Genomic DNA, 25,840 nt, shown 5'->3' on the forward strand with positions numbered 1-25,840 from the left:
TACCTAAACATAATAAAAGCAATCTACAGAAAACCAGTAGCCAACATTAAAGTAAATGGAGAGAAACTTGAAGCAATCCCACTAAAATCAGGGACTAGACAAGGCTGCCTACTTTCTACCTACCTATTCAATATAGTACTTGAAGTCCTAGCCAGAGCAATTAGACAACAAAAAGAGGTCAAGGGGATCCAAATTGGAAAGGAAGAAGTCAAAATATCACTATTTGCAGATGATATGATAGTATATATAAGTGACCCCAAAATTTCCATGAAAGAACTCCTAAACCTGATAAACAACTTCAGTGAAGTAGCTGGATATAAAAATTATCTCAAACAAATCAGTAGCCTTTCTCTACACAAAGGATAAACAGGCTGAGAAAGAAATTAGGGAAACAACACCTTTCAAAATAGTCACAACATAAAATACCTTGGTGTGACTCTAACTATGGAAGTGAAAGATCTGTAAGATGGTAAGAACTTCAAGTCTCTGAAGAAAGAAATCAAAGAAGATCTCAGAAGATGGAAAGATCTCCCATGCTCATGGATTGGCAGGATCAATATAGTAAAAATGGCTTTCTTGTTGAAAGCAATCTACAGATTCAGTGCAATCCCCATCAAAATTCTAACTCAATTCTTGACCAAGTTAGAAAGGACAATTTGCAAATTCATCTGGAATAACAAAAAACTTAGGATAGCAAAAACTATTCTCAATAATAAAAGAACCTCTGGTGGAATCACCATGCCTGACCTCAAGCTGTTCTACAGAGCAATTGTGATTAAAAACTACTTGGTACTGGTACAGTGACAGACAGGTAGATCAATGGAATAGAACTGAAGGCCCAGAAATGAACCCACACACCTATGGTCACTTGATCTTTGACAAAGGAGATAAAATCATCCAGTGGAAAGAAGACAGCATTTCCAACAAATGGTGCTGGCTCAACTGGTGGTTAGCATGTAGAAGAATGTGGATTAATCCATACTTATCTCCTTGTACAAAGCTCAAGTCTAACTGGATCAAGGAACTCCACATAAAACCAAAGACACTGAAACTTATAGAGGAGAAAGTGGGGAAGAGCCTGGAAGACATGGGCACAGGGGAAAAATTCCTGAACAGAACAGCAATGGCTTGTGCTGTAAGATCAGGAATTGAGAAATGGGACCTCATAAAATTGCAAAGCTTCTGTAAGGCAAAGGACACTGTCAACAAGACAAAACAGCAGCCAATAGATTTGGAAGACATCTTTACCCATCCTAGATCTGATAGGCGGCTAACATCCAATACATATATGAAGAACTCAAGAAGTTGGGCTCCAGAAAACCAAATAACCCTGTTTTTAAAATGGGGTACAGAGCTAAACAAAGAATTCTCAACAGAGGAATACTGAATGGCTGAGAAGCACCTAAAAAAATGTTCAATATCCTTAATCATGAGAGAAATACAAATCAGAACAACCCTGAGATTCCACCGGACACCAGTCAGAATGGCTAAGATCAAAAACTCAGGGGACAGCAGATGCTGGTGAGGATGTGGAGAAAGAGGAACACTTCTCCATTGCTGGTGGGACTGCAAGCTGGTACAACCACTTTGGAAATCAGTTTGGCAGTTCCTCAGAAAGTTGGACATATTTCCACCGCAAGTTCCAGCAAAACCACTCCTAGGCATATACCAAGAAGATGCTCCAACTTGTAATAAGGACACATGCTCCACTATGTTCATAGAAGCCTTATTTATAATAGCAAGAAGCTGGAAAGAACCCAGATGTCCCTCAACAGAGGAATGGATATAGAAAATGTGGTACATTTACACAATGGAGTAGTACTCAGCTATTAAAAATAATGAATTTATGAAATTCTTAGAGAAATGGATGGATCTGGAGGATATCATCCTAAGTGAGGTAACCCAATCACAAAAGAACACACATGATATGCACTCACTGATAAGTGGATATTAGCTCAGAAGCTCAGAATACCCAAGATACAATTTGCAAAACACATGAAACTCAAGAAAAAGGAAGATCAATGTGTGAACACTTCGATCCTTCTTAGAAGGGGGAACAAAACACCCATGGAAGGAATTACAGAGACAAAGTTCAGAGCAGAGGCTGAAGGAATAACCATCCAGAAATTACCCCCCACCTAGGGATCCATCCCATAAACAACCACCAAACCCAGACACCATTGCAGATGCCAACAAGAGCTTGCTGAGAGGGGCCTGATATAACTGTCTCCTGAGAGGCTCTGCCAGTGCCTGACTAATACAGAAGTAGATGCTCACAGTCATCCATTAGACGGAGCACAGGGTCCCCAATGAAGGAGCTAGAGAAAGTACCCAAGGAGCTGAATGGGTTTGCAGCCCTCTAGGAAGAACAGCAATATGAACTAACCAGTAACTCCAAAGTTCCCTGAGAATAAAACAACAAAATAAAACTCAAAGAAAACACACGGAGGGACTCATGGCTCTAGGTGCATATGTAGCTGAGGATGGCCTAGTCGGTCATCAATGGGAGGAGAGACCCTTGGTCCTGTGAAAGTTCTATATCCCAGTATAGGGGAATGCCTGGGCCAGGAAGCAGAAGTGGGTAGTTTGGGGAACAGGGGGAGCGGGGAAAGGATATGGAATTTTCAGAGGGGAAACTAGGAAAAAGGATAACATTTGAAATGTAAATAAAGAAAATATCTAATAAAAAAAGAAAAACAAACAAAAACCAGGTCAGGCTCATTTCCCTACCCCAGATCCTCATGTTTGAAGGGACTGACAACTTCCACAATGCAGGAGAAGGCAACAGTGTTGAGTGTGCTCTAGGACTTGCTTTTGGGCAAACAGGAAAGCTAAGAGCATGTTCTCCATTGCGCAGGAGCATACCCTTAAGGTGGGTCCTTTTTCTGCCCCATCCAAACCATCAAAAGACAATGGTTCTGAAGACAGCTAGAACAGAAGGTAAATATCACATTCACTCTGCCTGGTGTGTGACCTTGCTTGATTTGGGCAGTCTAGAATCTCTAATGACGTAAGTTGCCCCTCTGTATGCTCTTTATGGACAAGACTTATTCTTCTAAAAACTCACAGAAGAAAATCCACAGAATCAACCAAACCTGGGCCCACAGGGGTCACAGAGACTGAACCAACAACCAGGGAGCCTGTATAGAACTGACCTATGCCCTCTGCACATATGTTACAGCTGTGCAGCTTGGTCTTCTTGTGGGGCTCCTAACGGGGAGCAGGGGCTATCGCTGACTCTTTTTCTGGCTCTTGGAACCCTATTTCTCATACTAGGTTGCTTTGTCTAGCCTTAATATTTTGAATAGAAGTGGGGGAGGAGTAGAAGATGGGGAAGGAGAGCAGGAAAGAGAAACTGCAGTTAGGATGTAAAAAGAAAAAATAGAAAATAGAAATGAAAAAAAATCACAAAAATTTACTTGGGCAAACACAGACATCACTTTTAAAGCCATTATACACTTCAAGTAATTTCATTTTATTTTTATGTTTTTAATTCAAAGAAGCACTGAGTGATTAGGATTAAAATCTGAACTACATTTCTTGTTTGGAATCTAAAAGTAGTATAAGTCAGTTAGTACATAGCTAAAACATGTTTGTGCCTACACAGACTATCAGTACCAGGAGACAAAGGGTTTATGATCAATGCAAATTCAAGGCCAGCCAGAGCCACACACGGAGACCCTGACTCATAAAAGAGCAAAAAGGCTTAACATCCCCTTTCTGGGGTTCACCTACACTGTAAGGAGGAAGGTCTGACTCTGTAATGAAGGAAGGTAGTATACTAAAGTATAAAACAAGGAATGGGAAATGGTACAGAGGAAACTCAACAGTTGAATGTTCATGGAGCAGTTGGCAGGGCTATTGATGTTAGTGTAGTTACATAAATAAAAATTCAGAAAATTAATGGAGTCATTTCAATGATGTGATGTACGACCTACAGAAGCTGGGACACCATAGTGTGAGAGCACATATGCAGTATGAAGAAATCCTGGGTTTACTCTCCAGCACTGAAAGATATGTATGTGTGTGTATGTGTGTGTGTGTGTGTGTGTGTGTGTGTGTGTGTGTGTGTGTGTGTGTGTGTGTGTGTGTGTGTGTGTGTGTGTGTGTGTAATCCTGGGTTCAGTCTCCAGCACTGAAATATATGTACATATATATATGTATATATATATAGGTATATATATATATATACCTATATATAGAGAGATGTATATATAATATAGATATCTTGTATACTGCCAATTGGCCTTTGGTCTAAGAACAGGTATAAAATGTATTACTTTATGATTCAGAGTTTTCTGATAGGCACATATAGGTATACATGCTTTAATAGCAAACAAGCACAAATCTGAATACAGATTTAAAAGAAAAATAGTAAAAGTATTCAATACAGTTAATTCTGTATACTGAGGCACAGGAGGGGCAGTCGGTTCAGTATATTTGGGATTAATCTGAAAAAAAGATGAACTGGGCATATGTTTAATTTGGGTTTAGTAGCGATATTTATGCAAGTTTTGTTGTTTCCAAATATGCTTGAATCCTCGCATAGCAGCTGCTCCTCAGAAGCCGCAGAGCACTCACTGTGCAGACTCAGACAGGAGAGAATGTGCCACACAGGCTGCACTGCAGTCTGGCCCTGAAAGTGTGTGCACATCAGACAGGTATGGACTGCAATCTCCTGGCCAGAAGCTACTCTGGAGAATTGTTCCAATGGCCACGTGAATTGCAAGGACAAATTTGAATCTCAGTATTTCCTATATAAAACTGAGACATCTCCCCTTTAAAAATGAGTGAGTGAGTCGTGGTGGCTCACATCTTTCATCCCAGCACTCAGGAGGCAGAGGCAGATCTCTGAGACTTCAAGTCCAGCTTGATTCACATAGTGAGTTCTACATCAGCCAGGGTTGCAAAATTAGACCCTGAGACCCTGTCTCAAAAAAGGCGGGGGGGGGGAGGGGAGGGACAAAGAAGGAGGAAATAGAGAGATGGAGGGCAGGGGGAGGGGAGACAAAGGAAAGAAAGGAAGAAGGAAAGGAAGGGGAAGGTCTGAGGTGTAATAGATATAATACATCATGCAACCTTTCTAAAGGAATAAAAATTTAGATTAATTTTGCTAGAGAAGAAAATGAATAATTCTCTTGTCACTTCAGAAAATGCAACAAAATTATTGTTAAAACATAAGGAACAAATATTACAGATCTGGGTCAAGCAGTTAATCAAAGTAGTTATACTGAAGACAGAGTAGCTAATCACTATTAGACTTTTAATATTTTATATGAATTTGAAATCATACATCATTACAATTTCTTCCTCCTTCCTCTTTCTTCTACTTCATTTCTTCTCCATTCCCCTTCTCTTCTTTTTTCTCCTTTCTCTTCCTCTTCTTCTTTTCATTATTGGAAACTGAACCCAGTATCCAAAGTGTGGGAAGCAAGGGCTGTTCCACTGAGCTACATCCAAGCAAAAATCTATTCATTTGGTTGCATGTAGAATTCTATTACCTAATACTGAAGCTTCTGAGGACCTTCAAGGTCTTTAACCACCAAGGGCCCCACCACTCCCATGTACATTACATACCACACCTTTCTACAGACACATAATTTTAAAAGTAATAAAATAAATATTTAAAAAATGGCTTCCAAAATCAAATAAGATTTAGATCCACAGCAGGAGTTAATTTTTAATCACCAAAAGTAAAGTTTTATGATGTCTTCCAAAAGAATCCATTTTAGAATATTTTTAGTATTGTGTGTTGAAAAAAACTATAGTTTCCTACATTGCTGTCTCTCTCTGGTGGCTTCTGAGTGTCCTTTCCCTTCTGTCTACATTTTTGCCTGAATTTCTTAGATGCATGCTGTGGTCAAGACAAAGACAAGAGAGCAGAGGAGGGACGAGTTTGGCGACAACCTTCCCCCCCACTTAAATTGTCTATGACAAGAGAGGGTAAATAATTGTCCCTTTCTATGTACTACAATATAATACGAATTATATAAAACACTGAAGAGGGAGGATGTAAATCCAAGAGCTATTGCTGAACGAATTCTCGTGTTAGTTCAGTCTTCGGTCTTTCAGAAGGGAAGGGATGACACACAGGGTGGCATTCTGGCAGGGACTGCTCAATGGGATGCAGAGAGAATGGCCAGACTCGTGGGCTTGCTTCTTGAACTGTGCCTCCAGAGGATGGAGGTCAGTCCCTCATCTGCTGCAGAATCTTCTTGAAAGAATAAATCTGCCAACCACCCAAAGGGGAAATCACCTGGAGAACTGGGGAGACAAGGGTGTGGAGACGATAAATATGATAATTTGGCTTGAGTCGTGCACATGGAATTTCCATAGCTTTCCACGGCTGTGTTATCCTTTCGCAAAAAGGCTCTAGTTTTTCCATGAGTGTCCACAGGCTGACTGAGCACATTTCTGTAAGCACTGAACACCTGCTGTATGAAGTTTAGTGCCAGAGCACTTAATTCCCAGGGAGGAGCTCAGGATACCCAGAAGTGGAGATGGAGTGCCTTGCACGTAGGTGTCACTTGGTGAGTCCTATGTGGGCCACCGGCTCAGCTTCCAGTTACCGAGTTCTTCTGAGTTTATATAAGCTAGGTACAACCATGAACAAGCACTCATCCTTAAATTTGTAACTTCCCTTTGGAAGAAGGGGCTGGAAAGGTAACTTTACCAATCCCACACCATGTCCTGTTTGTTAGCTAAGTTCAGTATGCACTTCTTCACACAAAATGTGAAACACTACCTCCCATTCCTAGCGCTGGGCCACAGAACAGCCTAGGCTGCGTATACAGTGAGACCCTGTCCCCCATGACCCTCCAAATGCTACGACCCAAACTAACTGTATCAATTATCTTACTGCCAAGCCCTCTTCAACTGCTGTAGAACTTTGCCATAACAAAATGATAGGGCACGAAAGAATTTAGAATCAGAAGCAGGGAATATATGAGTAAGAGGGCAAACATAGGAGGCACAGGGTGTAATGGGGCTAATAGTGGAAACTAAGTAGTGGTGAGCCCTCCAAAATGACTGGCAGGTTTCTACTGTGCCTGACTCCTTTCATTTTATAGCTATAAATACCTACTGTATTGTCCAGATAGTACATGGACTCCTTGAGTGTGTTAACACACCAAGACTGCTTCTGACCCGCCCTAAGTCTCCCACTGCGTCATACTCTGGGCTTCTTTGGCTCCCGAGCAGATATTTCTCCCCCTTTCCTCTTATGAACTATTAACAATCTCTCAGTATTCACCAGTCTACACTAATAAGGACAGCTGAACAGTTAATATATTTCATCGACAAAGAAGTTTAATAGGAAGGAGGGAACATCTTTAAAGGAAAGGAAAGGAAAGGAAAGGGAAGGTCAGTGTGGTGGGAAGTTGTTAGAATTGCCCTTTTGGCATGAGAGCGGGACTCTGAACGTCCAGACTATAACTAGCTGTAGGAAGGGATCAGCTTCATCCATACGCTAGGAAATCCTTTTGGTGGGCTTTTCTTGAACATAATGCCAGGCTCTGGTGGGATGACCACACTGAAGAGCAAAGGAAGAAAAGACTGAAAAGCAGGGCGGAGGCAAGAGCGGAGGGTGGTCAATGCTTATGCTGAAAAGGAAGGGTTGTTTTAAACATATTTGTTTTAGATCTCTGAAAATTTCACAATTGCATACAAAGTATCTTGATCATATATACCCTCAAGTTTTCCACAAATCCTTTTAGATCCACCCCAACCCCATTCCCATCTTTCTCTTCTTTTGTCCTCTTGTTTTTAAAATTTCTTTGCTTAACCATCAGGATCAATCTGTGCACACTCATGATTGTGGGGCTACCAACTGAAGCATGGCTGACCAACTAGAGGCCGTCGTACCCTTAACTGTGGATGTCCCTCCCCAGAAGCCACCTGCTATGCAAAGTACCTCAGCCAGGAGTGGGGTGTCTGTGACTGTCTCCCCTCCACCTTAGAATGTTGACTGGCCTGCCTTGCACAGGTCTGGTGCAGGCGAGCACAGCTGCTCTGGGGAGCGCAGCTGTCCTTCACGTGCAGAGGACACCGCTCACTGCAGCTGTCCCTGACCTCTGACTCTCTCTGTCCCTGACCTCAGGCTCTCTCTGTGTCCCTGAGCCTTGTGGGAAGGGAGTGTGACACAGGGCTCCCATTTAAGCTGAGTACTCTGCAGACACTCCGTCTCTACATGCTCATCATTGGTGTGTTCCTGCACTGTCATCAACTGTGTAAAGAAATCTCTGTTTAGGGCTGAGAGCTGTGCTAATCTGTGGGTACAAAGGATTCTATCAAATGGAGAACATGGAACCTTTCGAAGTTCACAAATGTCAAGTGGAAATGAAATATTAGTGTTTTTGAAAGATTCCTCTGACTGTAGTAAATCCAGATTATTGTACACATTTTATTTTTTTAATATTTAAGTATATCAAATTATAGTTTGTTGGTAATGATCGCAGCAAAGGGCATTTTTAAAAATCACAAAACTGATAAGAATTAGTTTTGTACCCATGTGAAAATTACTAGGATAAGGAAACCATAAAAATATTATGCAACTGATGACATGAAAATTATTCTATAATACTTTTAATTTCCATTTGAACACGTGTTAATTATCAAATGACACAAAATAAAATATGCAGCTATATTGACTGCTCCATATTGTGTTTCTACCTTCTCTCCTATGATCGTACTAACAGGAAATGAGGTAAGTCACCGTCAGTTAATTACTACTAAGGACAATTCTGTACAGGATGCTCATCTCCAGAGCACCTGCCTACCATTTGGATCTAGAGTGTTTCAGGCACCTTGTGACTGGGCTGAGCCTCAGGAAGCAATGCTTTCCTTTAGTGAATTCAATGACAGGTCTTTGCGTACAGCCACCAGTAGGTGGAGCAGACAGCATAATTTATTACCGAGAACAAGGGCAAAGGAATGAAAGTCGGTTTCTTTGGAATAAAACAAATCTGTAAATGAGATTTTCTTCAAAGGAAATATGCCCCATGTGTGTTAGATTTGGTTTGACTGGTTACTGAATCAAAATAAATAACTTTATTAAATAATCAATCTTCGCAGAAAGATAAATTTACAAATGGAAGCATTGCTTGCATTTTACTTTATTCAAATCAACTAAAATTAGCTTTCCTTTCAAAAAATTTTTCCAGGGACAAGGAATTTTTTGATGTGTTCATTTAGTAAGGACGTTAAACACAATCCTGCTTTTCAGGTGGCGGGGCATAACAAATAGTATTTTCTAGGAAATATAATTGACTAATCCTGTTATGTCTGCAGCAACAAATTAACCTTATTACTACTAGTAAATGGTGATTGATTATTTATGCAAATAAGTTGCCATGTTCGGCTTTCTGATTGAAATAAACATATAAAAGAGGCACTTTACTATGACTTGAACTTTTTAATTAATAAAGCCCTGAGGGGTCTGTTAATTCACCCATTGCAATATTAGTTATTTACTCATGTAACTCCTATTAGCACATACATATTTGCTTGAATAAAGATGAGATAACAACAAAACTATGAATAGCTCCTGAAACTATTTTAAAAAATACATCAGATTCATACTGAAATAGGCTTAAAAATAAGCTTAAATTATGCCCGTAAGTATCAATACATCAGCACAGCCAGTCTAGGGTTATTAATTCATTAAACAGCATTATCAAATATAGAAATTAATAAACACAATTTTGCTCTTCCAAATTCAGCAGTGTTTTCAAAGCATTGCTTACCCGACTAATGTTTTATATCTACTAACAATATTAGGCTACATTAGAGCTATAGGAATATAATGTTAACACATTAGTATTGCACAATGCAAAATAATAATGCCATTACTAAATTGTTGAAACTTCCAATAGACTATGTTGTCCTCTAAAGATGCTACAGACATTCTTTTTACACAGTTCAACCAAATAGAATAACAAAAAAAGAACTTTCACTTGCTCCTGACAATTAGAATGTGAGTCTTTGGAAGTGAACCTCCTGTCCGAGCCACAGCAGTCAGGGGAGTTAGCATGGACAACTAACTGAGAAGACTTTTAAATCCAAAGTTCAGTTCCACCCAGTAGCCACGTCATTAAGGCAAACGAGTAACAACACTCACATAGAGTGTACATTTTTGTTTCTTATATAGGGAAAGTATTTAAAATTTCTTATATCAGCAAAATCAAAACTGAAAATGGTTGTTAATCTTAGGCTGCTTATAGATAGCAATTTTCTCCTATTAAAAACGTTGTGTGACAGCTGACTTAAATGAGGCTGAGTGTTCCTTATGGCTAAGGATCCGTTAGCATAACCACACACACACTAAATTCCCAGCACAGTACTCATGGAGGGTAGGCATTCAGAGACATCCTAGACAGAGTACAGGCTGAGGAGGAGCTACATTCAGTGTAGGAAAGCTCTGTAGTCTCCAAGCTCTACCTCGAGTAGATCATGAGACAAACACTGAAGCAAAGGAAGCAGACTGGAGCTACTGGCTGTGTGGCAAGGCTTGCATTTGCCGTCATCTGGCAGCCTCTGAGCCCATGGACCAATGAACAGATTGGATAATAAGGCGGTATCACTCTTCTATTTTATCACTAAGATGTTTGCCCTTGGGGGTTGGTCCTCCATAAGTTCAAAGGTTATCCTTTTATCTCCTTAGTTACCTATAGTTACATTGTAAGATCACCATCATTTCATAAGCCAAATTGCCAGGCTAATAGAATCTCTGACATCTTTATAATCTTCTCCAAGGGGGGAGGTCTGACAACACAGCCTCACCTGCAATGTCCCAACACCAACGGCACGGGGACAGTGAAGTCAGCATCGCGGAGACCACAGTGTAAAGAGCTCTCTCTACCCCTCATTAATAACTAACCAATCAAAGAAAGGAGCCAGCTCCCTCCTGCCACCATCAGGCACTTGGGGCTTGAACCAAGTGTATCAGACTTGGTGGCAATTGTCTTTATCTACTAAGCCATCTCACCAGCCGATTCATGCACTTAAAACCATATTTCTCTGGGCAGAATATTCTATGTGTAATGCATGCATTCTCAGCAACCGTAACAAAATCTTAAGTATGAGAAACATTTCTAAATACTCTAAATTCCACATTTATCTCTCCATATGAAGCAATTTGTTGAAAAGCTTTACTTGACAATGGCTATCAAAATTTAGAAAAGGAAGAATTTTCTTAAGCTCAACATTTATTCAATTAAAAGAGAAGTCTGAAAGCCAGCTCAGCTTAATAACTTGCTAGCTCTTGATCATTTCACAAAACAACAATAAGCCCCTTGGAATGAGCTTTGAAGGCGAGATTATGCCCTCCGTGTTGTGCTATCACTGTGGTGGATCACTCTGCTGGCTTGGTCCTTTCTTCCAGTGGCTCAGGGGCTGCCTCTATGAAGCACTGTCACGGGCCAATCATGGCGCCTGTGCACACCGACACAAAAACACGAAATTGAACTGGAAGTAGTGTCTTTGTAGTATCTTTTCAACAAGTCATGTCCTACCCTGCCTGCTAGTTTATCTCTGTCAAGCTAGGGGTCCAAGTGGCTCCCGGGAGCTGCCAGGCACAGGTAGACTAACCTGCTTTGTGCTGAGCAGGTAATGCATCTTGCGGGCTTGGTAATCTTTTTGCTTCTCCTCTCGTTCCAGGAGAACCTTTCTCTCTTCTCTCTCTTTCATTTCTGCGAACTCCTCCAAAGCCTCCCTGCATCAAAATCGTTAGCAGTTACTCTGTTGGCATCTGTTGATTCCCTAATTCTTTCACTGATGATAATCAAGTTTTTTGAGGGGCAATGATCAGGCACATCCATCAAAATCAAGGGTGCAATTTATCTTGCCTGTGAGTTCTGTGGAAATCTTTGCTGTTGTTAGACAGCGTTTAAGTGACTTTGTCATGATGGGGCTTTCAGCACCAAATGTGTACATGTTACAATTAATACAGCAGCAGAGGAAATGCCAAAGTCCAGTGAAAAGGGAGTGGCTTTCTATGTCACCTGTGTCTTTTATTGAAGATTAGCTATTTTGGAAATATTTAAATATCCCAAGAAGGATGTAAGTTTTAAATTTTCATTCTTATTTATAAGTGTCTACTTACTTACTTTGTATATAAATCACTTTTATTTTAAAGTCCATATTTTTACATGCTTAATTGATTCTGTTTACCTCAGTTAACATCTCAGTTAATACCAACAAGATTGCACATATTATCCTGAATCTAAAGAATTGACATTTTATTCAATTATATAAGTAACCTAAATAAAGAGTTAGATTAAGTTAAATCCTTTCTAAGGCATGAGAAATCCACTAAAATAATAAAAAAGTCCTTATTTATGTATATGCCTAAGAAATTTAAATGAAAAACAAGCTTTAAATTATATTGTGTGATAAATAGCTTCCAAATAGGACATGATATTATCAAATAAGGAAGAAAGACTACATCTTTTGTTTTCGTTGGACAGATTTATCATTCATGTCAGACTAGCATTTTAATTCTGCGGTTTTATTTTTAAAAAAAGATACCTAACTTGGTGTCCACTTCTATATGTAAAATTTCAAATAAATCACCCTAGCCTTTGCTTCATATATACCAGGGAAGACTAGAAGGAGATATACTAAAAAGGGGGGAAAAAAAGAAAGCAAAAGGATTCTCCTTGCCTCCTGAGTGTCTGGTAAATTTTTTGTTGCAATTCCCCCTTATAAGCTACCAACACTTCACACAAGGTTACTTATGAAACACTGTGACGTTTAAAAATCACCATGCTAGGCTACTGTAGCAGAGCAATTTTTTTCAACATAAGATTAAATTGCAAAATAAATGAATTACTTGGAGTGGCACAGCCCCCTATTTTGCCACCCTTCCCTTGAAAATTGCTTATTAATATGAAAAAGGAGGCACAAAATGGCCTGTCTTCCTTTATGCATGGTATTTGGGGTGCTTCTGCACCCACTAACCTGGGCTAGCTTCACATTTAGATTGTGCTGGCAAGCTGGTACAATGACCTCTCTGACTGCATCTCAAGGCTATTATTAATCGCTAAGTAACCTGGTACAGCCAAACAAATTTGTTTCCATTGAAAGCATCTCCGCCTGTGTCTGTGAACTTGTTCTGTACCAAACAAACCTCATTAACTGTGTCCACTTTTTGACAAAGAACCAGGAGTTAGAGGAAATGGTGACCTTTCTTTGTCCTTAAGGTACACATTTCAAGACAGTTACATATGAGCAAATGAAAATTTTTACCAGGAAAAATAACAATCATGTTACACAAAAACATAAGTACATGATAAATTTTAATTTTAGTTTTATTATTATGTAAAAAATGTTTGTGTAAAATATAATCCATTCCTCTATGATTCCTCTTACAAGCCTCTGAGGTAATTTAGAATAGCTGTGCAGGTACTGAGTGTCGGCTAATACAATGCAGGAGGGAGCCCAACTGAGAACTTGTTAGCAGTAAGAGTAGACCAAGAGTCCCTGGACTTCAGGGTCCGTAACTCCAGACGAGGCTGCAGATTCCGTCCCTGCAGACATGAGACAGAGAGGATACTTTCTTCCGACTTAGCCACGCATGTCTTTTGTCTTATGGTCCTGTTTTCTGTTATAGAAAATACTCAGATTTTCTGCACCGTTTTCATTGCCTATGAATATTCCATGATAGCACTTTAAATACAAAGATTAAAACTACTGTAAATGCAAAGATTTATATTTGAGTACATTTTACTCATGGTATTTATAGTGATAAATATGTACATATTCTAGAATCACCGTGATAATAAAAATAAAAGTAGCCACTGGGAGGCAATGTAGCGGAGCAGTTAGGACATTTCCTGCAGTGACCCTGACTACACGAGCTGCAATGTGCCTTTTGCTTGCTGCCTAATCTCTGAACTCCAATACCTTCATCTAGAAAAGAAAAATACACTAATATTTCCATCTTCCTCACTGGGCGATTGTGAGGGTCAGAAAAAACTGAATCTATGCAGTGATGCTCTGGAAGCTGTCCTTCCCTTCAGCATTCATACATACGGGGTGCAGGGCTACTCACTTTATTAATCACAGACCTTTTGTGCTGTGTCTAATCCCTTGATGTCACTCCTCCTTCTTGTAAGTGCATACTGTGTGGTTGAAATGTCACAATGAGAACACGGCACCTGGCTTCCTAGGAGGCACGAGGCATGAGCAAAACTTTCACCCGCAGGAAAGAAAGGAGAAAATAAAACGCAGACAAAGCTCTCTTTCCTCCATCCTCCTCATACTACATCGTGGAGAAGGTCACCTTGAGGAGAGTTTTACCATCCAATCCTGGAAGAAAGCTGTATGACTAAAGGGGCAAGCACATCTGCTAGGTTCTGTTGCATCACTATGGGGCCCTGTGCAGACAATGGTCAGAGCTGGTTGCTTACGGCATCACATCCCCCCACACTGGACTAAAGCACCTTAGCCTGATGCTGCCAGGAGTGGTGGCTGCTGACTGCTCCTAGCTGAACCCACTAGCGGAAACTAGCAGGTTGCACTTGCTGACTAAGGGAAGACACAGGCCTGGGACCTTTGCCCCAGTGTGGAACACGTAAGGGTTCACCCAAATCCCAGAGCTCCTGAGGCTGACTGGCACCAATGCAGAGCACGGCTCCCTGTTCACTCTTCCCCCTCTCAGCTTCCAGCTCTTACTCATTCGCTAGACCCCTGGCTCCACGTCTGCACTGGAAGCACGGACAGTTCCCTCCTTCACCCTTGCTACACTGATCTTGAACCACCCACAGGGTGCGAGCACTTTAGTCATTGTTCTGCTTGGAGGACTTTTCTAGGGAAGATACTTCGATTATCTGATTTAATCTCTTCGTGTCCTACTGGGGAAACAATGCCCCATTGAACAGATCCTATCAGTCTGGTTTACAGATACATAGAGATTAAATCTCTACTGAACACCCATAACTAGAAAGTGGAATTAGAATCTAAGTCTGACTCCAAAACCGGTGGCTTTAATCATAATATTAAATTCATATGATGTTATTTTGCTTAATCTAGCATTTTACTTAGATATCGATAGGATTTCTCTCTCTAACAAAGTAACTACACTATTTTTCAAAGCACACATAAGGACCAGGATGGAGCTTGTTTGGGAATGGTTTAATGACTCTTTCCCCATCAGTTCACAGCTTTAGAAGTAGGTGGCTACATAGAAACATGGAACATGATTTTGATGAACAGCCATAAGTCTCTCTTCCACTTGTTATTTGTTAAGTAGAAACTGCAGGATGCATCTTACTTTTAAAAGGACAGTTAAACTGAAAAGCTACTTATAGGCTACTAGGCACACAAAACTAACAAGTAGTAAAATGCTACAAGGATTTGAGGCCAGCCCCTGGCTCTGTCCATCCCACTGAGCAATGCTCCCTGTTGGCACCACCGTGGTTCAGTCTCAGCGGGTTCCATCTGAACACTGGGAGGACTAGCACTTTCAGTATAGCATGCGCACTGACTGCAGCAGCTGTCCTTCACTTACAGAGCACCCTTCCCAAGGCTCTTCTCATTCAAAACACTAAATTTGTTTTTCCTTCAAGAACTTTTAAAAACAAAACAAAACAAAACAAAACAAAAAACAAAGCTTACAATTGGGACTGGAGATATGGTTCCATGGTTAAGAAACTGCTCTTCCAGAGGTTCTGAGCTCAATTCTCAGCAACCACATGGTGGCTCACAACCATCTACAGATGCCCTTTTCTGGTGTGTCTGAAGATAGTTACAGTGGACTCATATACATTAAATAAATAAACAAATCTTAAAAATCTTAAGTCATGTATTTATACATACATTTATTTGCTATCTGAGTCTTCCACTAGACTGTAACCTCCATAAAAATAGAGATTCCATCTATGTTGTTCCTGTCTATTGGAATAAAAAAGTCAATCTACTTTGTAAGATAGTCCTGGATGGTAGAAACATTGTGGTAAGTATAAACTCTACTAAAGGATTTATTGTCTCCATGTAAGTATTCAGGTCTCTGTATATAAATGATGGCAGAAACTCCAGGGGATTGACAGACAGGTGAGGAAACTCCCTCTCAGTCCTGAGCAACATAAACTGACAGTCCTTCCTTTCATGCAGTAACTTGTGCATTCCCACAACACACACTTTCTCTTCCTACAATGACTTGTTAAATTGTTTCTTGATTTTCCATAAAGTCTATGCCAAACAAGAAAAGTACTTTCCATAAAAAAAAAATTTGAGAAACAATACCGTACTCAAAATTGTTTCCATAAACAATCCATATTAAAGATCTTATGGGTCCTGAGGTCAAATTCAGTTGTCAGGGCTGTGACAAGTACCTTGTTCACTCACTAAGCCAGCTCACCAGTCCTCAAAGATCTTTCTCCATTCTTTCAAGAAAGCTTCATAATATTTATTTAGCTGTTTTAACCATCATAATCCTCCATTCTTCTTTCATGGGACTAATATACTATAGAGTTTATTTATTACAGCTGCATGCATGCATAATGTATTTCTTTTGTTTTGTTTGTTGAGACAGGGTTTCTCTGTATAGCCCTGGTTGTCCTGGAACTCACTTTGTAGACCAGGCTGGCCTCAAACTCAGAAATTCGCCTGCCTCCACCTCCCGAGTGCTGGGATTAAAGGTGTGCACCACTACACTAGGTGCATTTGTATTTCTTGAAATAGTTCTACTAAGTGCTAGGGTACTGATACTTATGTCTGTTTAATTAGGAAGTCTATGTGGGTAATTTGAGGGAAGTAGTTCAGTATGATAATCCAGAGATAGTAAAAGGCAAGTAAATGCTTTTTACTGATCTGGAATCTGAGATTGTTTACATAGCAAATTCCTGAGGGTGGCCTTTGCTGCATTGTGCACCATCATGAGAAGTAGTGTATGATGCTGTCGCTTTCCCTAGCACATGGAGATTGAGAGAGATGAGATTTCCTGCCAGCAAGTGTGTTCTCACCATGTACAAGATCTGCTGGCACCTTTGCTTCCTAGTCTATAGAATTGTGAGAAAACCAACCAACCAACCAAGAAACTTATGTATTTAATCCAGTATCTGGCATTTTGTTATAAGGGGAACAAGCAGGTCAAACTCCAAAGCTCAGGATGGTGGAGTTCGTTCACTAAGGTGCGCTTATGAAAGGCCCTTCTCTAGTACCTGCCGTGGGTATCCTATACAGTCACTGCCATAGACCTTGTGAATCTACCCAGCAGTCAACAGCACACACAGGCCTTGGCGGTTTGATTTGGGAAACAAGTGCTGTACTTCGAGGGCTCTTCTGTATCTTACAGTGGAACCAGGATGCTCTTACGCTGTGTGATGGCTGTGGAAGCTACTACAAACAAACATTGTAGGTACCATGTAGGCTAGCCAATCAGAACTCCTGGAGGGCCCTGGGAATGCAGACTGTGGGATTGGGGAGGAGATTGAGAAGGGTCCATTTTGTTCACAAGTGTGATGTCATAAAGAAACTCAGTAGTGATCCAGTAGTGATCCTAACGCACATGTCACCACGTGAGCACGTGAGCACCCTATGAGACACCACCTGACAGGATGTGTGCATCACAAAAGATTCTTGAGAATGATAGCTTGAGAGAGAAGTACATGGACATGTCTGTGAGTTCCAGGCCAGGTCTACACAGTTACAGGCTAGCCAGCTTTGCCTACTACTCAGTGAGTCTCTGTCTCAGCAACCAAATGGGGGATAAAAGCAAGCAACCAACTCAAATCAGCAAAATGTTCACAGAAAGTGGATCCAGAAAAAGACCTCTTAGAAAAGGAACACAGAAGAGTAGAGTGAGGTCTAGGTTTTAAGAGAAGTTAGAGGACCATGGTTGGCAGTGTTGCCGTGCCTCCGAAGTCAGGTGAGATGAAGGCAAATGCTACAGCAGTCAATGACACAACCTTTCAGCAAGTCACCTTCCTCAACACTGAGCCATGACAGCACACACTCTCCTTCCAGGAAGACTGACCGAGTTTGTATGTTAATACCGGAAGCATCTGCTCGTAGAGTAAATAGACAGTGGAGAATCCAGTCAGCACCTGCAGTTAGACACTGCAGTCTGCCATCATGTCAATTAGTGAATCTTCATATAAAACAGATAAAAATGGCGCAAACAGCCAATACTGTGGAGTGATGCTGGCGTTTGCAGAGTAAGCTCTTGTTTTCTTCAGCCCTTGGGCTACCTCTTACCGTAAGAGTTTATAACTTACACATAATGAGACAGTGACAAACCTCGGTTTAGTTTGCTGAGGTTAGAACACTGTACTTTAAAGATGAAGTTTATTGAAATGCTATCTTTGGTTATCATATTATTCTCCTTATTTACACAATAGCTATGGTGCTCTACTTGTGTCCTTGAAATAGGGAACAGGGACACCATAGTACGAAAAGTGGCCTAGCTGCTGGAGTTCATAAATTTCGCTCAGCTTTGGATGAGTTCAAAGAATTGCCATGTAAGAAAAGCCTTACAGAGGGATTTATCTGATTATGGCAGTAATAATTACCCAGCTGTTTATTGCAGATAGAGAAATAATTCATGTAGGCAATAGGCCGTGGTGGCAATGACACTCCACATTTAGTAAATATGCAAACTGTTCACTTCTAATTAACGGAGCTAGAGGATGCCCTTATTAAATGTATAAACTAAAAGTGCCTTCCTGACAAGTGATGAATTGTTACAATGCACAAACTCTTGCCACAGAATTATTGGAGTGAACTTGGGGCTTAACTTCATTAAGAGATCTTGTGGGATAGTTAAATGAGGATGGACAGCGTAACAAGGCTTACCTGACAGCCAATGCTATGATAGAGCTTAATGGGACTGCACCTTTCCCTCTGTCCTACTTAAGTTCAGATTCACAGTAGATAAACTGGGAGACTCCTAAGTTAATTTCACTTTGAATGAGCAAAAGAATTGAAATAACATGACATCCCACTTAGAGGCGACCAGACGTTCACCTATTGAATAAATCTACAAAATAACCATTCCTTTCTATTCAACTTTCTTTCCATATCAAAAGCTAAAAATTTACCACTCCTTTCCTTGACTTTAAAATAATGTTTAACAAAAACAAATGGATTATGGGTTGACTCTAAATTATACATGGATTAGCCTTAAATCACATTTTAAATAGTACGTGGATGACTTTTATGAAAAATAACACAATATAGAAATCAATCATAACTCTGAATTTTATCTATTTTTCTCCAAATAATTAGTAAATGGTTCATTTTCTGCATTTATGGCTGAGCTTACCACAGCAAACACTCATTCCATGTCAAGCAGCTCTATGACCTCTCACATCCCCCATAGTAAGAACCAGGTGGAAACTGCTATGAATGAAAGATCTTGACGTAATCAAACAAAATTAATTGTCTCAAAGGGGTTGGCTGAGGCTGGTCTCTTACCCATGATCCTCCTTCCTCTGCCTCTGTATGCTGAGATTATGTGTGCCAGCATGCCTGACATTGCTAAAGTGTGTTTCTTTGGCATGGACCAAGTAATTCTATCTATTTTACAGGTTTGCTGTGAAAATTGAGGCAGATGAATTTCCAGTGAATTTCAGAAATATTCAGTGGGAAGATTTTACATATTTATGGGTATGAGATGGATAAACAGGGAGCTAACTTGAGAAATTTGTAAAATTTCCATTAAGAAGTGATATCGAAGAGGATGACTGAGGGACTAAAATATATGTTATGAGAATGCATGTCACCTGTCATTATGTGTTGATGACCTGTGTTGCAGGATACTAAGGCACTGACATGCTAATGAGCAGAGGTGCACAAACAAACCAAGACAACAGATGAACAATAATGTCTTTGGAGGAAAGGAAGGAATGGAAACCTGTTCTGCTCCCACAGCACTGCAGAGCTTGGGCCTTGTTGATGTCTGCTGGCAGGAAGGAACATCAGAATCCATAAAGATCAGCTCAACGTGAATCTGAAGAATTCTGCGAGCTAGTGTCCTGGGCTCACCAAGAGGCTTGTGGGAGAAGGCTGCTGCTGACAGAAGCCATGCACAGGAAGGCACTCTGAGCCTACCTAACTTTGCATTGAAGTCCTCTTGGTCCTCTGGACCCAGGCCTCTTGACACGGTGTCATCTTTACAAAAAATGGTTGGCACAGGAGAGAGAGAAGAGTGTGAACCTCAGAGGCTGGCTGAGGAGCCAGCACAGCACTGGCAACAATCCAGCACGTCAGGGCACTCCCAGAGCAGGACAGAAAGCCAGAGCCTTGCAGACCCAGCGACCATGGAGACAAGGAGGCAGTGACCAAAGCACCAGCATTAGTGGGCAGACTGCACTTACAGCCTGCTTCTCTGTGACATCTGAAGTCCAGAATGCAAGAGGAATGAATAGAGTCCTTAGACAATTTAGCAAAAGGAAAATTAATTGGACAAAAATCTATTCTCTGAAGGAATAAAGGAAGTGATCCAAATTACACACACCACACACACTTAGAAAAACTTTTCTTAAAGGTCATTCTCCAAAAGGGCTTGCTTGTCTCTAGAATGACTGCAAAGAGATTTCATGATCTTTTCTTGTAAAAGAAACTGTAAACCTCTACAAATGCTTCCAATTTTGTAAGAGAGCACAATAGATAGTGAATCACGTGGAAGACAGATACATCGTCTGAATAGATTCTGTACATTTTGCCATTGTCCAGTTATTTTGATGGAGGCTAAGCTCAAACATTTCTAGCTCAAGAAGGCACCTATTTCTCTTCCCAAAGCAATTGGCTTACTAAAGTCACTCCAATGACAGTAGGCTGAACAGTGCTCTCTTCTGTCCTCTTCATCAGTAACCCAGTCTTTTTCCCACTTTGGGCTAACAGCCTCTGTTAAGGAATGATGATGACATAGGTAGAGGGCAGAAGAAAGTGAGTGACAAGGCTGCTCTGCACCTCCAAGGTGTCTCTCAGAAGAGAGCAGGCAGACAGGTCTGAGTGCTGCGCCTGCGACTCTTCAAGCTCAAGGTTGAGCCTCAGATGCAGAGAGGAATGTTTCCTATATCAAGAGGATGCAAGCAGAACTCCAGTAGTCACAAGATCAAACAGTATGGTCAGGTAGAGAAAGCTTAGCCAGAGGAGCTCAGGGCTCTTCAGCTTCCCTTGGCTATCATAGTAATTTGGAAGTAGACAAGAAGTTCATGCATGCTTAGGTGAGAGTCGGGGAGCTGAGGCATGAGAAGACGCATAACAAAAGCAGAGTGTTCTGGGCAGCCAGACAGGTCCAAGGAGTTATGCAAAACACACAGTGCGACTGGCTAACTAGAAAGAGATGTGCAGGGCCCGGTCACTAAGGAAACCCACCAGGCCTACGCTATGCTAAATGTCTGCATCAAATAAAGGTCTGACAAGAGGGACAGTGCTGACAACCACAAAGTAGCAGACACTTGTCATAGTCATTCTGTTCTATCCCCTGGAGTCACAAGAGGACAGACATTAGCCCCTTGAACCTTTTAGAGAATTCTGAAGATAGGAGGGAGTTAGAGAATTGCTAAACATGCCGCCTCAGTTTAAATGGCTATTTTTAGTACTCTCTGTTGCCAAAGTAGACAGACACTGTTTTTCCCCTTCTCCCACCCCAGTGCTGACAGGGTGGAAGAATCCGCCCAGAATACAAATTAATAAAAAGCTATTATTTTCATAGTATACTTCTGCATGATGCCTCTACTACTATAAAAAATGGCTAAAATGACATTCCGGTATGTTTGTGTACACACACACACTCACACACACATAATATGCGACACTAGGAATACGTAAACCTATGTACTAACATATCAACACATATGTTACTAAGCACATGTTATCTTCTCATAAATACTCCTGTGTATCATCAAGGTTTTTCTTTCAGATTATACAAGTTATAGCATCATTTGTTTTCATAGATTTTATTTCTGTGAGATGGTCATTTTCTTTTCCTATTGATGATAAGATGACTGTTAACACAATCCAGACCAGCCCACAAGCCTTTTGCCTTTGAACCTGACGATAGGGGCTGGAAGGTATTGTAAGTCATCCCATAGGAAGGGGCTTCTCTTTTTGCTTAGAATCGCACACCCCTGCTTTTCCTGTGCTATGGTATGGCTGCCAGCCTGATGCAGGAAGCCCATAGGATCCCAGCACCTAGTGAACACTATTGGTACTCCAAAGGCAGGAACATTTATAATGCAGTCTGGAATGAGGCCTGGAATACAGTCTTAGATCCTGCTTCTGAGTTCTGCATCTTGCTCAGGGTTCTCTTTAAGCAGCTAGTACTTGTATCCACCTGACACTGAAGGTGGGCATGTGGCAGCAGCTCTTGCCCATCCTGGAAGGCAACCTGAGACCTCCAAATTTCAAGTTCAAAGTTGAAGTTGCCTGGTGCCCTGGGCTAGCTCGTAGTTGACTGTAAGTACTACATTGTTGGTTTCCCACTCACATTGCTTACTCTAGGACTGTGGCTTATCAGGGTTCCTGTCTTGGGTGACTAAAGGTCTCTGCTAAGCCTGAGAGGCTAAATGCTCTCCCCTAGTGACTGAAGAATTCTTTCAGATAAGCAGATGCCCTCGAGACAAAAGCAGACCTTCCTGGAGTAGCATGAGTTCTCAGCTCCCACCAGCGTGTTGTACAGCAAGCATCCATTGTGTAGACAACTGCTTGCTGTCTAGCTGGCTTCAGGCAGGTTACCATTCTGAAGGCTCAGCGTAACTAGCCTTGTTGTTGGGCTCACATGCCTGCCTTTCATGGTACATTTCCATTATAGGCATGAAACACCCTGATCAAAACAACTTAGGGGAGGAAAAAAATTATTTGGCTTACATTTTAGGACACAGTCCATCACTAGGGGCAATCAAGGCAAATATTCAAACAAGTGCTTGAAGGCAGGCCTGCTTGCTATTCCAATCAGCATGATCTCCAACTAAAGAACTCACAGACAGTAAGGAAAGTAGAGCAGGGCCCAGGAAGCACGCTGCCTGCTGGCTCACAGACTGGACTCTGTTCATCCACTTTCTTTTATAGTCCATGACCGACAGTTCACTTAGAAATAGTGCTGCTCACACTGGAGCCTACCCTCCTATATCAACAAGATAGTCTACAGAAGTGCCCATAGGCAGTCTCATCTAAGCAATTGCTCAAATGAGGTTTTCCTCCTGAGTGACTCTAGCTTGTGCCTAATTGACAGGTAAAACTCACTAGTACCCCTTTAAAAACCTAGGGGGTTGAACGAACTAAGATCCTACACTTTATAGGCACAGCTGATGGTCAGATTGCTTGAAGTCTAAAAGCATTGAGCATTTCATAAATAGGATGCCTGTTAAACAAACACTCACTAATGTGGTGACCACAAGCCCTAACAGCACACAGTCATAACTATTGCCTTCCATCCTTCTTGCAGACAGGCACAGCAGTCTATAGTCCAAGTGCACCTCAGAAAAGGTGGATTGCGAGCTAAGAAGGAGGCAGTATCAAGAAATAGCTTGAAAAATACGCATCCTTTCAATCCACATCAAGTCCTAATTGGTAAAGATTTGTGTCATATAATAAGGTAGATGATATTTGAAAAATTATTTTTCTATCATGACAGTTTCCATTTTACTACAAAACTATCTACAATAAAGAGTTCCATCATAGCTAGGATCAAGTCACTTGCCTATTTTCACTGTGTACTTGCAAAAGAAGGAAAGGCAACTTTTACAGAGGTTGGGATGAAGCTTCAGTGAGTACAACTGCTTATGATATATGCCAGACTTAACACATACACACACACACACACACACACACACACACACACAGAGAGAGAGAGAGAGAGAGAGAGAGAGAGAGAGAGAGAGAGAGAGAGAGAGTTATCGAGGCTGAGCTCCAATCTCTAGTTTTACCCCTAGCTTTAGGGCATGACTTATTTCTCATTTGATATATATATATATATTGAAATATAGACAATGTGCATCTCCAAAGGATAGGTGGAAAAATATCTAAACCACCACACACACAGGTTAGATGCTGAGTAAGCCTGAGCTGTTACTGCTTGATATTGGCTTAGTCATTGCCTGCTTTGTTTGCCTTTGTCCATCTAAATGTTTGCTTGGCAAATTAACCATGATGTTTCTGCCTGGAACCAGCCACAGTGCTGTTTCCCAACAACACACAGATATGCAGAACCAACAGCTAAACAGTTTCAATAAGTCTGGAATTAAAACTTTGTTTTCTGTTTGCACTATTTTTTTTTATGGTGATATCAGTTCGCACTGTGTTGGGCAGTATTGCCAGGCATGTATTCAACACCAGCAGATTAGATATACTCCATATTCTTCCCACTTGCATTTCGATTTTTGGAAGGAAATTCAAAAGATTCTTAACCATCCATATGTGCTAAGTAAAAGAAGAATGCAAACACCCCTATAGATTGTTGAGGAGCTTCCATTTGGATGTTCAAGGGCTACACATGTTCCAGTCTGAAAGAACATGCTGGTCTCCTTCATGTTGTCATTAGTTAGAGCACAGCTGGAGATGCACTGCCTAGATGCCTCTCAGTATTAAAAGACATCAATCCAGGGAACTGGAAATCCTCAGCATCAGTCACCAGATTGAGAATCATCTCAACTTTCTTCAGGGTTTTCATTAGCCTATTGCCTTCATCATTCTTTGTATTCTCCTCTGCCAGAGCAAGCTTGTTCCAAGACTGGACATGAGTGCACGGAGATGACAATACAGGCAGTGAGGAGGAGAGGGGACACCCAACCCCAGTGAGGAGGAGAGGGGACACCCAACCCCAGTGAGGAGGAGAGGGGACACCCAACCCCAGTGAGGAGGAGGGGACACCCAACCACTGTAAGGAAGAGGGAGAGGAGGTACTCAACCACAGTGAAAAGGAGAGATGAAAGTCAACCACAGTGAGAAGAGGAGATATTTAAACCTTTGAATTGAGTTTTCTAGGAACTAGCCACATTCATAAACATCAGGTTTATAGTAGCCTTTTTTGCTTATTATTCAAAACAAATGCAAATTAGCAGATTACAAAGACAGCAGTTAGCACAAATATTCACATAAATATTTTGAAACAGCAAGCTGTTGGTTCACTGTTACTTCTGGATTATGATAAGCAACACTAGAAAGGAGTGCTGACAGAGAAATAGAGAAAACAAATGGAGAGAGGAAACTGTACTTCCAAAGCTGAGTGTTCAACCAGAAGTGGTTCACAGGAAAGTAACAGGCATCAAATAGTGCATCAATTCTCACATGCCAGAGATGCTCTGTATGTTGATGTGTGGGTGTCAGAGTAATCAGGGAACCAAACACAGTCCAGGTCACGGAAACTCTACAGAGCTGCCTAGGGATCACATGTAGGATTTCATCAACCCCACCCTCATCATGAACGCTGATTGTGCGTTTTAATACACAGGCTATTAACATTTTAGAAAGCATGGAGTGGCGGGGCAGTGGTGGCGCACACCTTTAATCCCAGCACTTGGGAGGGAGAGACAGGCAGATTTCTGAGTTCGAGGCCAACCTGGTCTACAGAGAGGGTTCCAGGACAGCCACGGCTACACAGAGAAACCCTGTCTTGAAACACCCCCCCCCCAAAAAAAAGTAGCTAAAACAATATTAGTTGTCAGCAAATCCTACCAGTCAAAAGAATTTATTCTGCACATTCAACCATTCTTTGTTTCTTATGATTATGTATAAACACCCACAGATCATCAATTGTTTGGCAATAAGAAGGAAAATGAAAATAATCTGAATTGCAAACAATACATACATGTACTGTGTACACGTGCTTGTGTGCGTGGGTTTGAGTCTGAGGTCAGGTTTGAATGTCATTCCTCAGGTGACTTTTGTTTTTTTCATA

The 25,840-nt window shown here is 41.1% G+C and overlaps 1 protein-coding gene across 1 annotated transcript in view; it reads right to left on the reverse strand.

Moving 5' to 3' along the window:
• The window catches only part of Spata17 (spermatogenesis associated 17), a 156,065-nt gene that overhangs the window by 74,253 nt on the left and 55,972 nt on the right, over positions 1-25,840 (reverse strand). The window contains exon 6 of the mRNA XM_021199319.2: positions 11,587-11,710. Coding sequence (XP_021054978.1) covers positions 11,587-11,710 — 124 coding nt within the window. The remainder of the gene's footprint in view (positions 1-11,586; positions 11,711-25,840) is intronic.

This window comes from Mus pahari, chromosome 5 (genome assembly GCF_900095145.1).
Source record: "Mus pahari chromosome 5, PAHARI_EIJ_v1.1, whole genome shotgun sequence".
NCBI lineage: Eukaryota > Metazoa > Chordata > Mammalia > Rodentia > Muridae > Mus > Mus pahari.